We start from the raw sequence: 15,253 nt of genomic DNA, 5'->3' as shown, positions 1-15,253 counted from the left end.
GAGAGACTGATTGATTAGAAAGGAAGTCGTCAGGTTTAATGCTCCTGTTTTAACTGATCTTTCATGCAAAAGTAATTTAATAAAGAAACAGCTGCAAGATTATTTAATCCAAACATCTTTCTAATTTGTTTTTCCCTGCATTTGCACTGGCGACTGGTTGTACCATAGTTGCAATTTAAGGTTTTTTTTAAAATTGTGTTTGTAGATTTCAGATTAACTATACAGAATACGACTGCAATCGAAATGAAGTTTGCTGGCCACAACTCTTTTATCCATTGACGTGGTATTACACAGGTAAATAAGTAGTGTGTGTGGAGTACAATGTATTATCAAGATTATCAGTAAAATTACATGATGCTTTGTAATATGGAAGTGAAGTCTTCCTGTCTCTTGGAAATTGCGAGCTGCAAAGTATGTTTGTTTGTTAAATTGTTCTTTACTGTCCATGACTGGATTTATATTGTATCTTGGCAGATAAGTGGGGAAAAAATGAAGAATAGTTACCAGACTCAGTACTTTGTCAGTTCTCTTGAGGTTTTATTGCTATTTTTATAACGTTGTTTTAGGGAGAGTAAGGTTCTTTTTTTAGCCCCTTTCAAAACTCTCTATCTCCCATTCTGTTTACTTTTCTTTCTGGCCAACCTACTTTATAAGAAGAATGCATGGCTTGCTCTATAATATTGGCCTATTAGTCTGTCAAGTTCTGTATTCTGCCTTTGCCTGTAGCATTTGGCAACTTTCAGCTAATTGAGTTAGGAACTCCTGTACTCCAGTCCAAGCTTTGCCATTCGTAAATCAGTTAACTTTTCAGTTTTTCCATTTGTAAAAGATGAGTATGATCTGATTAATAGGGGGTTGTGAGGATTAAATAGCTGATGTTTGTAAAGCACACTAAGGCACTGCTCCTGCAATGAGAACTGCAAGGGTACAGAGGACTGCCCCTACTGTTCTCAGCACGAGGTTGAGGCCTCAAGTTATTCTGTACTACATTATTTTATTCAGGTCCATGTTCAGCTGTAGTCTGTAGCTTTTTATCTTTGCCTGATTTTTAATTCAATATAAAAATAAAACTTTAGGGCCAGGGTTTTCATATCCTTATATTTATTTAGATTTTTTTTTTCTTTCAGGAGAACCATACTCTCAGTGTCTTGCCAAAGGCTTGATACTGGGATTTTTCTTTCTACTCGCAGTTGTTCTGAGTAATCCTTGGAGCAGAATCCTTAAAGTGTGAAATAATACTACAGTTTAAAATTTGAGAGTATAAAGAGAACCATTTTATTAATGCATTTTTTTACACTTTTGTATTCAACCAATGTTTCGATAAGTAGTACTTTTATTATAAAGCTTGTGAAAAAAGTAATTTCTGGATTTTGTGTATTTTTGTATAAATACTCAGATGTAAAATTAATGTCTGTTCTATATAGAATATGGTTGTATTAGGTTTTTAAAAAAAGATAATCTGTTAATGGCTAGATCCTGTAAATGGATCTGCCAGAGTGCATTCCTGTGACATTGATTTAGGAGGTGCACTGCATGGGTTCAGAAATGTGCTTGGGTGGATTCATACCTAAACTGTAAGACATTTGAGTATTTACCAACAAAAGATATAAACTTCAGTTAATGATTAATTCAAGCACACAACTAGTGTTCTCTAAGCAATTTAAGATTGAGCTTTACAGTTAATTTAGGTTTTAAATTTTGCTGGATCACTCTGGAAAGAAATAATTTGGAATGTAGCAATAATCCCAATGGAGTTGGTTTCCCATTTTAAAAAGCATCTAAAAAGTTGCTATAAATGCCTTATTTGACTTCAGTAGTAGTCACTGTGTTTATTTTCATTTGTGATGCTAATTGTTTAAAAATATATCTGCAAAGGAAAACAATTTCTCCTTCTGTACATGTTAACAAGAAGTTATTTTTTAAAGAAAAGAATTGGTTGTTTTTAATTTTCTTAAGATCAAGTCTTGCCTTCCTTGCTTTTGCTGGATGGCTCTGTGCATAACTAGTGTGGGAATGTGATGTTCTCAACTTGCCCAGGACTGAGAGTCACCTTTACCCCACTGCCTCCAGTGAGAGAGAGACTTGCTTGTGCTTAACTGGGGGTCAGTGCCTTGACACCACCAGTCTGTTAGTCATCCGGAGAGTCTTCTCGGAGTCATACTAGCCCTTATGCTTTTTTACAGGTTAACCTTAGGGGCATTCCAGTTCTCAAGCCCCTCTGAAGAGTTCCCATGTAGTGTTCAGCCCTTTATACACTGAATACTCGCAGGGAACAGTATACACACCAGCTTCAGTGATTCAACTCAGGATCCGCTCCTTGTACAATACCTCAGCACTGAGATATATTTGTAGTGAAAACAATTATAAGTTTATTATCAAAGGTCAAGATTCAAGAAATTGTGAGTAAGGATAATGGAAACAGAAGGGTTACATATAAAACAAAATTAATACATGATTTCTAGAGACTAGACTTAACAGGCTAACATCTTGACTAGAAGAGTTTTCTCACCCAAAACCTTTTGCAGACATAAATTCAACCTTTTTCCCCCCTTCACAGGTGACCTCTTTACAAAAATATGTATGTACTGTATGTTGTGGTTTGAAGTAGATACGTTTAGAAATATGCAGTTACTGCATAAAAGTAGGAATTAAGTTTAGATTTTTTTTTTTTTAAAGTGAGATACATTAAAAATTGCCAGGAACAAGCCTATTTTACTGACCAAAGACACCATCTAGCCTGGTACCTTGTCTTAAACAGTGGCCTAACACCAGTGCTGCAGCAGGTGACTCACCTCTGCACAATCAACATGGCCAATTATGCACTACACTGCCTGAGAATGGAGTGGTGGGTGGTAGTTCCAACTGATCACCTGCCTTGAATAAAGATTAATAGATCTTGTAACTTTTAGCCTATTTTTTACTCATCTGTATATAATCCTTTAATTAAAACTGATCTCTTTAGTTTAGTATCTTGTAACTTTGTGTTCTATAGGATAATTATGAGGTGTATAAAGCATTTATTTCCTTTTATCCGTTTTAAATTTAAGTGTTCTTATATTATGGGACAAGGTAAAAAATAACAGCTTACTTGTCTCATCTATCTATCTAAAAGTACACAGTCTTTATAATTTCTCCCCACTCCTCTTTCTAAGCAAAAATATTTTGCTCTTCTGAATCTGTTCTTATATGGAAGTTTTGCCCTCTGTCATAGCTACTCGATCACTTTAGAGGCAGAGTTGGGGGCATCTGTCTCATGCTTGGACAATTTGAATGAGATTGTAAAGAGAAATGATTGAGTAATGGATATGACTGTAAATGTCTCATGAATAATAGTAATTCTCATTAAAACACATGGCTCATAGTCTCATTTTCATAAGGGAGAAGCTTTAAAAATGACTGAATTTTCCCAGTTAAGGAGTTTCCTTACCTCCAATGGATGAGACTTAGAGCAGGCCTGAGAGGTAAAGACAATCCAAGATTATGAGGAAAGAAGGGGGCAGTTTATTTCTTTGCTGCTGAAGCAGATTTTATGTCCTTGCCTCTCCCTCCAAAGGGCCTGGGGATTTATTTTAATGCTAGTTTCAAAGTCCTCCCCTTTGGGGTGAAGGAAAGTGTTTTGTAGTTTGCTGAGGACTGGATCCATTTGTCCTATGCTTGGGGATGAATCATGCCCACAACCATCCCTGATTTACATTTTGCAAAACCCAAAGCTGCCCAATGAGGTTTTCCAAACCAAACTGCTGTTTTTCAGTCCCCTCTTTGTTCGACATAAGAGAATAGGCCCAAACTTCAGTGGTTCATCTGAACTACCTTGAAAGCTGGGACGGGGGGGTGAGAGGGACTGGATAAAATGTGACCCAGATGGGAGCTGCCTCTGGGTCTGGTGAAACATTCCATGTGGGTGGTCTCAATTGAGGGTGCCTTCAGTAGGGAGAAAAGGTGTGCTCTTAACTCGAGGTAACTCATACAAGGTAAACGCCTAGCGAAGACAGGGTAGTTTGTAGTTTTCACACAAGTTAGCAGGCCCTACAGTGTTTAAGGCTCTCTTCTCTGCCAAAATCTTTGGGGTTTTATGAGATAACTGACCCGGCTCAGCTGTGTGGCTGTAAATCCTGAGAGGAGACAAGGCTCAGTAGTTTATCAGGCTCTAGCTAAGGGCCATCACCCCCAAGGGAGGAGAATGGTGGTGAGCTGGCGGATCTCGCCGAGCTTCTCTGGGGTGCAGAGAGCAGGCGGTCCCGCTAACTCCTGTGAAAGCTTCACCCCGCCGGGTGCCCCCTGGGCTGTCACCTCGGGTAGTGCATTCCCCATGCGCCGAGCGAGACCTCCCTCAGCTCTGCCGGAGCCCTGGCCCGGCGTGCGCCCCTGCAGGCAGCCCGCTGGGCCGCTCTCCCGAGCCCTGCTGCTCCGAGAGGCGCCTGCGGCCTAGCTCCGCGCCCTGGCCCCTTTCCCGGCGCGCTCTGCCGCTCGGCCCGGGGGCGGGGCGGAGGAGCGCAGGGCTCGCCGCAGCTCGGCCGGCGCTCCCGCGGCCTGCTGAGGAGACGGGTTAGACACCGGAAGCGGCTGGAGTTGCTGCTCGCGGACGCCGGAGCTGAGCTCCCTCCATGGCCCCGGGGAGGGGAGAGCCCGCCGGGCCCCGCGGGAGGCGGTCGCGATACAGGGCCCGGTGACCCTCGTCAGCCCGCTTGGCGTGTGGGTGCCGGGTGACCACAGCCTCCACCCCACTGCGGCCCGGGGCTCATCATGGGCTCCCTGTTCCGCAGCGAGAGTATGTGCCTGGCCCAGCTCTTCCTGCAGGCGGGCTCGGCCTATGAGTGCCTCAGCGAGCTGGGCGAGAGGGGCCTGGCCGAGTTCAGAGACGTGAGTATGGGGGGACTTCCTGCCCCATCTGCTCCGCCCGAGACACCCCCCGATTCCTTCTCCTGCCCCATCCACTTCGAGCCTCCCCGCCCAACTCCTGTCCCCTTCCTTCTCCTGCCCCATCCCCTCTCTGCGAGATTCCGCCATCCCCTTTCCCTTGAGCCTCCCCGCCCAACTCCTGCCTCTAGTTCCCCCCCTTCTTTCTCCTGCCTCATCCCCTTCCCCCTGAGACTCCCCTCCTGACTCCTGCCCCATTCAACCCCCAGATTCCTCTTCCTACCCCATCTCCCCCCCCCCGAGATTCCCCCATTCCCTCACGCTGAGACTCTCCTCCTGACTCCCCACTATTCCTTCTCTTGCCCTATCCCCTTGATTTTGTAATCAGATTTAGGTGGCTGAACCCCCACATCCATGTGGAGCCCCCTTTGACTTCAGTCTTGGAGTATATGGTCTCAATTATTATGCATGCACATCCAAGTGGTAGGCCAGTGGAAGTATCTAAACTGTTTAAAAAGATGCAGAGTTCATTTTCTTATCACATCAATCTTGCAGACTCTTTTTCTGCCAGTTTTAAAGCATACCTGTTTCTGGAGGTATAGGCGGAATAAGTACTCCTTTTCTTTTTTCCTTAGTAGGTGAAACCAAGTCCCTGTCTAATGTAAAATAGGGGTGGTCAATAGCTATTTATTGTTTGTGTGATTCGTTGGGATTATCTGGGTGATCTTTGCTTACTGGCTGAAACTTCAGAATTTCTTCCAACTTCCTTTCAGATGTTTTAATTAGAAGTAACTTCTGAAGGGAAACTGGAAAGTAAATATGGTAGATTGGAAGAAAATGATTGTTAAAAATAATAATTAACACTAAAACTGTGTTTAAAGACAACTTATGTCCTGTCGTCAAAACACCATTTTAGGGTCTGATTCTGCAACTCTTGCTTTTGTGAGTAGTACCATTTGAAGTCAATGGGATTAATCCTGAAAGGACTGCTTGCATGATTAAGGGTATTATTGTCAGTGCTGCAGAGAAAAGGAAAATAGTGGAATATACTATACATACATATTTTCAAGCTGATAATACAAAAGCGATGATGGTAATTCCCTAAAGTTGAATACACATTCATGAACACTGCACATAGAATTTATGACATTGGGAGAGTAGCTTTGTAGTAAAATGAAATTTTTGTACTTGAATTCACTTTCAGATTTCACTGAAGTTCAGTGACAAAGCTCCCATTCACTGCAGTGGGTGAAGGATTGAATCCTAAATCTGTGTCTTTAATTTGGAGTCATAAGGGCACTACATTTAAAATAAAATAAAATAAAAATAAAATTGGAATGGTTTCTCTATGGGATGTAATTATTTTTACAGTCTGCTGAAAAAGAGGCAGAAGGTTTTGATCTGTTTTAATTGAATTTGTTGTCTGAAATCCCTTTACATCTTCCTAAATGAAGAGGAGCACCTGCTGGGAGGAGTTACCTTTTGTTCAGCACAGATGTGGTTCTGATTCCAGGCTACCCAGTTTTAGTATCACAGCAACAGACTTCAGCTGAAACAGTGCTGGTTGACATTTATGAGCCCTAATCCTGCAAACTCTTACACATGTTATTAGGTTTCAGAGTAGCAGCCATGTTAGTCTGTATTCGCAAAAAGAAAAGGAGTACTTGTGGCACCTTAGAGACTAACCAATTTAATTGAGCATAAGCTTTTGTGAGCTACAGCTCACTTCATCGGATGCATTCAGTGGAAAATACAGTGGGGAGATTTATATACACACAGAACATGAAAAAATGGGTGTTATACACACTGTAAGGAGAGTGATCACTTAAGATGAGCTATTACCAGCGGGGAAAGAAAACCTTTTGTAGTGATAATCAAGGTGGGCCATTTCCAGCAGTTAACAAGAACGTCTGAGGAACAGTGGGGGCACTGCGCCCCCCGCGCCGCTCTCCCGCTGGTAATAGCTCATCTTAAGTGATCACTCTGCTTACAGTGTGTATGATAACACCCATTTTTTCATGTTCTGTGTGTATATAAATCTCCCCACTGTATTTTCCACTGAATGCATCCGATGAAGTGAGCTGTAGCTCACGAAAGCTTATGCTCAAATAAATTGGTTGGTCTCTAAGGTGCCACAAGTCCTCCTTTTCTTTTTACATGTTATTAGTTTCACTGAGTCCATTTAGACTGTTCACGTTTGTAAAATTGTTGAGCACAAGTGTTTGTAAGATTGGGGTTCTAAAGTCGATGAACCAGTTGTGTTTGGAGAAATTACTGCTGTGATAAATATTTAGTGAGTATTTTTTCTCCTTGACCCTCAGCTCAACCCTAGTGTAAGTGTATTTCAGAGAAAATTTGTGGGTGAAGTGAAGAAGTGTGAAGAAATGGAAAGGATACTTGGTAAGCTTTGTTTTAATATTTTTCTTTCTCTAAACTAATCTCTTAAGCGATGTCGTTACTTAATTAAAGTTTACACAGTCAGAGTACTACTACATTGGCGATCTTATTTATCTGTGTTCTTTTATTATGCTGATCAGAACAGAATCTGAGCACTTTGAAATCTGAGACTTTCTTTTACATATTCTATAGAGTCTAGGATGGTTAGAAATTTGGGAGTCAGAATGGTTCAGTGATTAGGTCACTGTTCTGAGAGTGAAAACAAATAGATGTTTCTTAGCCTGAGTCTATGCTACGGTTGCTATGAGGACACAGCTACTGTGCTACAGCTGTGCCACTGAAGTGTATCACGTTAGATGCTTCCTAAATGAGCAGACGGGTTTTTCCCATTGGTGTGGTTAATCCATCTCTCTGAGGGATCAACAGAAGCGTTCTTCTGTCGACCGAGATGCATCTACATTGAGGGTTAGGTCAACCTACGTACGTTGCTCAGGGTTTGAAATTTTTTACTGGCCTGAGTAACTTAGTTAGGTCAACCTAATTTTTAGGTGTTGACCAGGCCTTGTTTTGATATTGACACTTTGTGTTACCTTGTGCAAGTCACTTAACCTCTCTGTGCCTCCATTTCTCCAGCTGTAAAATGAGTTTAGTGATGTCTGTTTACCTTTGTAAAACATTATTTAAGTGCCCAGTAAATATTTTTAATAAAAAACTTCGGGTGTAGAAGAGTTACTAAACACTATTGCTGATAAATTACTGCAACTGTTTCAACATAAATTCTGTTTAAAATTCTGGTTAGGAAATGGAACTTTCTCTCTAGAATGAATTCCTTAGGAATTAAGTATATTAGTGCACAAGGTGACCTTCAGCTATTGAACTTTCAAGCAGTCCTGAAAAATAGCCTTCTGTGCCCATAATTACATTCACGTGCTAGTAGATTAGTGGTAATTAGATTTTTTTAATTGAATTTCAACTTGCTTCCATATGTTGTTGGAAAAATATTGTAAATTCCCTTTATGGAAATGTTTTTGGTACCCTCTTATGAGCTATTTGTTTAGGTCATGTAAAACCCACATCCTTTTCATACTCTTAGCAGCTGTCTCAGCTCTTCCATTGCTCTGCATGTGTTGCATTTATTGTCAAGACTACCCTTGCCCCCTGCTTTGAAGAATCTATTGCACACGTGGATCAGTGAACAGGACATCAGTTTTTGCAGAAGACATGAATAGGGGAAGGAAGTCACTTGAAGAGATATCATGAAATGTTAAAAGTTTCTCAAGGTCCTTGTGGCTGAAATTTTTCTGCAAAGACTTAATGGCTGAAGATATTTAATTCCACAAATACTTAAAAGAAAAATATGCCTTGTATTTAAATGACCTTCCCCTGCAAAAAAACTCCATCACCTTAAAGGTCCTCAGTGCTCAGTACCTCTAAAGACTATATCAGAATCAGAAAAAGATAAGATCTCTAGAGCCTGATTTTGCAATATACTTAGTGCCCTCAATGACCGCTGACAGGGTACTCAGCAGCTTTCAGGGGTGTTCAGGCATGTTTGGACCCCTAAATAAGTTATCTAGGCAATATGTTCTGAAAAATGTTGCATAATACAATTCTTTTTTCAGTTATGTTTCTGTTCTTACTCCAGGATTTCTAGTGCAAGAAATTAAGAAAGCTGATATTGCTCTTCCTGAAGGAGATACTTCTCCTGCTGCACCTCATCTTAAACACATGTTAGAAATACAGGTAACTCTTCAAAAAATTTTGCAGAAATGAAAGGGTAGGATTGGATCTTGGAACTGAATTTTACTTTCCTTCATTTTGGAGAAAATCCTGAGAATTTGCTGTTCTCCTTTATTAAACTGAATGCTGCAGGCGCTCAGCGCCTTTTGGTATTTGACCTTTAATTGTTTTTAACCTAACAGTTCTGCGCTTAATTCTGCTATCAGATTGGCATAACTTAGAAAAAAATATTTCTTGACTTCGTGCTCAAGCTTTCCCCTCTGTAGCTTTTTCCCTTTCAGCCAGTGACATGCTAGAGACTGGAGTGAAGATGTGGTATTGATGTGGGCTTTTCTGTGGCAGAGCTAAAGTTAACTGTTAATTTTTTGTCTGTTTAACTCAGAGCTTGTTTGCATCTCTTTTTTTTTGACATACTGAGTATGCTGGTTTACCTGGCTTGTCAGGTTTCCCAGACAAATTGTTAACTACTGTGACTGTAATCTTTTAGTCTTGTAGGTCACTTTGGGAATGTACCCAGTATTGCAGTTCTTTAGCACATATAACTCCAAAGGAGGCCAGTGGCAGTTGTGAATGTGAAAGCTGAGCAGGCACCGAATGCATAGAAAGCAGGCAGCTGTTTTGTGTAGATGCTGTTGAATTGATTTCTATTTACAGTATCTCAGTAGAAACAATTGTTTGTAAAATGCACGATGAGTTGAATAATATATGTCAGTGGTGGCCAAACTTACTGGCCCTCTGAGCCGCATACGAAAATCTTCAGAAGTTTGAGAGCAGGGCAAGCCTGCTGGGGCTTGGGGCGTCAGCTCTACAGGAGGCACCTGCTGGGGCTGAAGCCCCGAGCCCCTGCAGATGCGCCTCGCAGGGCTGAAGCCCTGCCACCTCACTGCAGGGCAGAAGCTCCAAGCTCCTCCCTCCCCAAGTCTGGTAGGCAGAGAATGAGGGGAGGGGCTAGGGGCTCTGCGAACTGCACTTTAACTGTAAAAGAGCTGCGTGCAGCTTGTGAGCTGCAGTTTGGCCACCCCGGTATATGTTTTATAACCTCCTCATTCAAAATTCAGTCATTCATATTGTAAAACCTTTTAGGCCCTAATTCTGATTAAGAGCTGGCTGTCCAGCTCTGGTGCAAGCTAAGGATGCACAGAGGCAGCCCTAATTTATGGTACTGATGCCAATGATGTATCAAGCTTACACAATGCAGAGTGGCATAGGCAGACTGAAGGATCCAACCCTTAGTGCTTAATAATTAAAAAATTGGGAATCTCTTGCATCAGTGAGACAAACTAACTTTTATAAAGTTTTTAAAATTTCTTGTTGTGTGAATATAGATGTTAGATCATTTTAGTGAAAAAAGCTAGTAAAATATGGGATTGTCTTATCTTTCCTTGCAAGCTAAGTAGGGATTTAATTAAGGACTCTTCAAGCCTCTAAACATGCGGAGTTTGCATTGAGAAATCTGGGAATTGAAAGCATTCAGGACTTTGTATAGATAAAACAAAACAAAAGAGATCCTGGGCTAGAAAAAAATAGCTGGCCAGATTCTCTGTTGGTGTAACTCCAGTCAGGGCTGGATTTAGGGGCAGGAGACCGCCTTAGGTGCTGGGCTTGGGGTACTGTTTTTGTTGTTAGGATCTTATATGACAGGGATAAATCATGCATACAAGTCGTGCTTCAAAGTAGTGAAATGGTCTAAAAATGCAATAAAAAATAAGGTATTCAAAAGTTTAACAAATGGAGTGGGACGGGGGGAGCTGAAGACGCTCCTCGTCTATGGCGTCATTTGGTCTAGGGCAGGCTTTGACTCCAGTGACAAAGGCCCTGATCCTGTAAACATTTAAGTATGTGTGTAATGTTACTCACTTGGTTAGTCCCATTGATTTTGGTGGGAATACTCATGAGTAAAGTTATGCATGGGTGTATTTACAGGATCTGGGTATAACATTAAATTTTTTTTGAAAAGGAGCCCCAGTTTATGTAATATAAAAAAGGGTCGTTGGATAACAGGTTAGAAATTGATGGATCGTGAATGTGGGAGAAGAGGAAGGAGAATAAAGGATGTGTCTTTATATTTATTCTGCAACTGAAAATAACTTTTTTCTTTGAGGATTTAAATAATTTTCAGCAGAAATGGAAGTTATTCTGATTTCAGTATCTTGTCATCATTTTCTGCCAAATGTACTAATAGGCATTTTTCACAGATGATTTAGATTACAAGATTTATTGTAGCTCTTACTTAAATTAAAATATATAACCAGTAGAAAATAGTTTTTGGAATGTTTCCTTTGATCTTACTTTCAAATGAATTAATTGGGATGCCAAAATTTCAGTTCTAGAACCAGCTGTAAAAAATAGACTGCTAGTTGACCGTATTTATTATCAGAATAAATGGTTAAACATTCCCTATTTTATGTACATATATTGTTTAATTTGACCAGATTGAAGAATTAACTGTCTCTGATGCTCTATTTGATTTTTTTTTTTTTTTTAAATGATCATGTTTGGTAAAAAGCATTCAATAATTAGAAATAACTATCCCTAACTTTCAATGGAGAGGGAAAGTAATAGTGTCTTTTTCCATCTTTTAGGAACAGTTGCAGAAGCTGGAGACAGAATTGAGGGAGGTGACTAAAAACAAAGAAAAGTTGAAGAAAAACCTGCTTGAGTTGACAGAGTATACATACATGTTGCGGGTCACACAAGCCTTTGTCAAAAGACCCGTTGAGGTACTGAGTATACTACATAGGGAAGATTGTATTTTAATGTACAATTTTGTCTTATAAGTATATTAGTAATTATATAACTTGGCAGTCTTTACAACAACATGCAGTGTCTTGTCCTTTATTATTATTTCTATTGTGTAGCTCCTGTAGATCCCACTCAGGGATTGGGAACCTATTGTGCTAGGCTCTGTATACACATACACAATGAAAAGGCAGCCCCTGCTCTAAAGAATTAACAGGCTAAGAATCCAGTCATTTAAATGCTTTTATTGCAACCTAGTAGAAATAGTTCATTCATCCAGTTTGACTTTTTATGTACACGAGTTGCAGTTACAATACTGTCGTAGAATCTTTGCAACAATATTTTTGAATGCTGACAAAAGGCAGTTCACCTGAGATCCTGAAACCTCTCTTGTCTGAAATCCTATGTGGGACACTTTTTTTCATTGAATTTTTAGTTGGTTTTATGATATCAAATTGACTAAAATATTGAACTTCCTGAAAGTTATCTGTATCTTTTGTTTGTCAGTATGAATCCTGTTTACATGCCAATTATGAGGAATTCCCATCTTTAGAAAATGATCCTTTGGTGGACTACACTTGTATGCATAGGCTGGGTGCCAAGCTGGGGTAGGTAATGTTAAAATATGTGAACAGAAATTTTATTGGTCAAGTCTGGCAGATCAAGCCTTGATGCACTGTTGTAAAACTACTCTAAATATTGGGCCAGATCCTCAGCTGGTGTAAATCGGTGTAGCTCCATTTACTTCAAGTGAGCAGTGCCAATTTATAATAGCTGAGAATCTGTCCCACTGTGTCTTAGACTTACTGGGCCAGATTTTGTCATTAACTTAATAGCAGAATGACTGGCCCCAAAATACTACCAAAAATCTTCATTAAACTGGTAAAGCATTTGTATTAGGCACAATGTATGCTTATAATAATAGAATGTAATGATCTGGTGTGGTGCCTTTTTTTATCCCAAGGAAATTATATAGCATTTTAATGAACTAGTAATAATAACATGAAAGTTGTAAAGATGATAAAATGTTTAATACTTAACACATACATATTTTCAAAGTGATGTACAAACACAAATCCTCACCACACCTCTGTGAAGTATATATCACATTTTGCAAATGGGAAATCTATGAGGTGCAGAACAATTGAGTAATTTGCCCCTGGGTTCAGAGGGAATTTGTCGAGCTGGTTCACATATGTGTGCTCAGACCAGTACTCTACATTTTTCTTCTCTATGTAGAATGTACTATTTGTGTATTGGTTTCAGAGGGGTAGCTGTGTTTAGTCTGTATCAGTAAAAACAACGAGGAGTCCTTGTGGCACCTTAAAGACTAACAAATTTATTTGGGCATAAGCTTGCGTATTATACATTGTAGAGTGGAAATAAAAGAAAATTGATCAGCATTTGCTTGGTATGACATTCTGTTCTATAAAAATTCCGATGCTAAACTATTATAATTATTCTTCTTAGAGAAAATATATTGTTAGGTTTTGACTTTTCCTATGGGCTTTGGTTTACTCTTGTGACGTCTGTTTTTATATAGATTTATATCTGGTTTAGTTCACCAAGCAAAAATTGAAGCATTTGAAAAAATGCTATGGAGAGTCTGCAAAGGATATACCATTCTTACTTATGCAGAGCTGGATGAATGTCTGGAAGATCCAGATACAGTGAGTAAACATCATAGATACCGTTTCATTATGTTTACTCATCATACAATTAGATAAGATGATTCTCAGGGGAAGAGAAATTGGTCATCCGGCAGCAGATAAAAAGGGAAAGTTAATGAGTTCTCAATATCCTTGGGAATTAAAACAAAACAGATGTTGGTCCTGATCCTGTTATCACTGCAGGAGTAAAAATCAGCAGTTTCTGTAGTTCAGCTTGACATATGTGGAGTCTCATGGAATGGTGATGGTTTTATGGCAGGATATCTTGAGTAAGGTACATGGCGTTAATGACTACTCAGGTATTTATTAACCAGTCACATACAGTACTTAAAATGAGTATATAATATTTAATCTGCTATTGCAATAATAAAGGAACGTTTGATCATCTACAAAGATTTTTTTCCTAAACTTTAAACATTAAAAGATTCTAAAACAGTTAAGACTGCCTCACACTGCTGTACTCTGTGTCTGCTATTGAAAATATTGCTATGTATCTAATTTGTAACAGTATAGTTCTTAAAGGGTGAGCTTTTCTTGTACTACAGATATTTCTAAGGTGAATAAGAAAAAGAGTAAAAAAAAAAAAATTGATTTATCTTATTCCCTCCCAAAAGGTGTGTGTTAATCTAACATAAAGAAGAAAAAAGGGCACTAACACATTTTCCTTTTTAGGTGTCTTTTAAGATGATGTGAATTTTATGCTGCTAATGGTGTTTCTTCTGTTATCAAAATTCATTATTTTGCTTCAGAAATTTTGTAAAATTTTGCCTTTTAGACCAATAAGAGTAACGGGCGACCAAATATTGTCAAATTGTGGTGGAATTATAAATCATAATTAAAATGAACAACATCAGTGTATTTGTTTATTTTAGGGTGAAATCAGAAAATGGTTCGTGTTTTTAATATCCTTTTGGGGTGAACAGATTGGCCAGAAGGTTAAGAAGATATGTGACTGGTGAGAAATAAAACTAATATCATTTTTACTGAATATTGAATAATGTTGTTTAGTTTTTGCTTATGGTGACTATTTCATTACTTGGGTATGCTGACTTCACGGGACATTTTTGAAGATTTAATTTTCATTATTTCTACTTGTTGTTTTTTCAGTTGTAATCTAGTTTTATAATTATGTAATGTACAAAGAAATACAGAAATCCTTCTATCTAAGATCTCTACTCAAGTATTTAGTTTAAGTATGCAACTAAAGAGTGACCCTATCAACTGGATATATGCTAACATTTCTATTGTTTCCATTTGAATTTTGACTAAAGGACTTTGGGCCTGTCCACTTTCCATTGAGGTCAAATGCCAGTCTTTCCATTGACTTCAGTGGGAGTTGAATTAGGCCTTTAATGGGTCAAATTGTATACTGTTTAGTGTTTTTGTAAGTCCTGTGTATTTTTTTCTTTGTCAAATGTAAGCAGCAGTCTTTTGATTATTTTTGCAGTTTCCTGTTTTAGTTTTAAAGCCGTTCACTGGCAGTACTTTGGTTCAGTATCTCTGCCTTTGTTAAGCAGGCCAAGTAACAATAGAGGGGGAACAAATAATACCTAAGGCTTTTTCATTTGTAGTTCTCAAAGAACTTTACAAAGGAGGATAAGTACATTAGTTTCCCCATCTGTAAAATGGAAACAGAAGGACAGAGAGGTTTAGTGATTTGACCAAGGTCATACAGGGTCTGGGGCAGAGTTCTGAAGAGAACCTAGGTCACTGTACTCCCAGTCCGGAGAACTATCGTCTAGACTATGATTAAATCAAACATACAGAGAGCTGTTTTAAAACCCTCAGTAAAATAGATTGAGTGACTTGTCTGAAATTAATAAAAATATTCAGGTGATTTGGATAGTTGA

The 15,253-nt window shown here is 39.1% G+C and overlaps 1 protein-coding gene across 1 annotated transcript in view; it reads left to right on the top strand.

Moving 5' to 3' along the window:
- Positions 1-15,253, top strand: part of LOC141999540 (V-type proton ATPase 116 kDa subunit a 2-like) — a 51,326-nt gene that overhangs the window by 15,565 nt on the left and 20,508 nt on the right. Inside the window, exons 17-25 of the mRNA XM_074973080.1 lie at positions 206-294; positions 1,128-1,225; positions 4,714-4,860; positions 7,179-7,257; positions 8,900-8,997; positions 11,577-11,714; positions 12,241-12,341; positions 13,277-13,403; positions 14,276-14,358. Coding sequence (XP_074829181.1) covers positions 206-294; positions 1,128-1,225; positions 4,714-4,860; positions 7,179-7,257; positions 8,900-8,997; positions 11,577-11,714; positions 12,241-12,341; positions 13,277-13,403; positions 14,276-14,358 — 960 coding nt within the window. The remainder of the gene's footprint in view (positions 1-205; positions 295-1,127; positions 1,226-4,713; positions 4,861-7,178; positions 7,258-8,899; positions 8,998-11,576; positions 11,715-12,240; positions 12,342-13,276; positions 13,404-14,275; positions 14,359-15,253) is intronic.

Source organism: Natator depressus, chromosome 15 (assembly GCF_965152275.1).
Source record: "Natator depressus isolate rNatDep1 chromosome 15, rNatDep2.hap1, whole genome shotgun sequence".
Taxonomy (NCBI): domain Eukaryota; kingdom Metazoa; phylum Chordata; order Testudines; family Cheloniidae; genus Natator; species Natator depressus.
The sequence above is the reverse complement of the archived record's forward strand: the minus strand, read 5'-3'. Positions and strand labels throughout refer to the sequence as shown.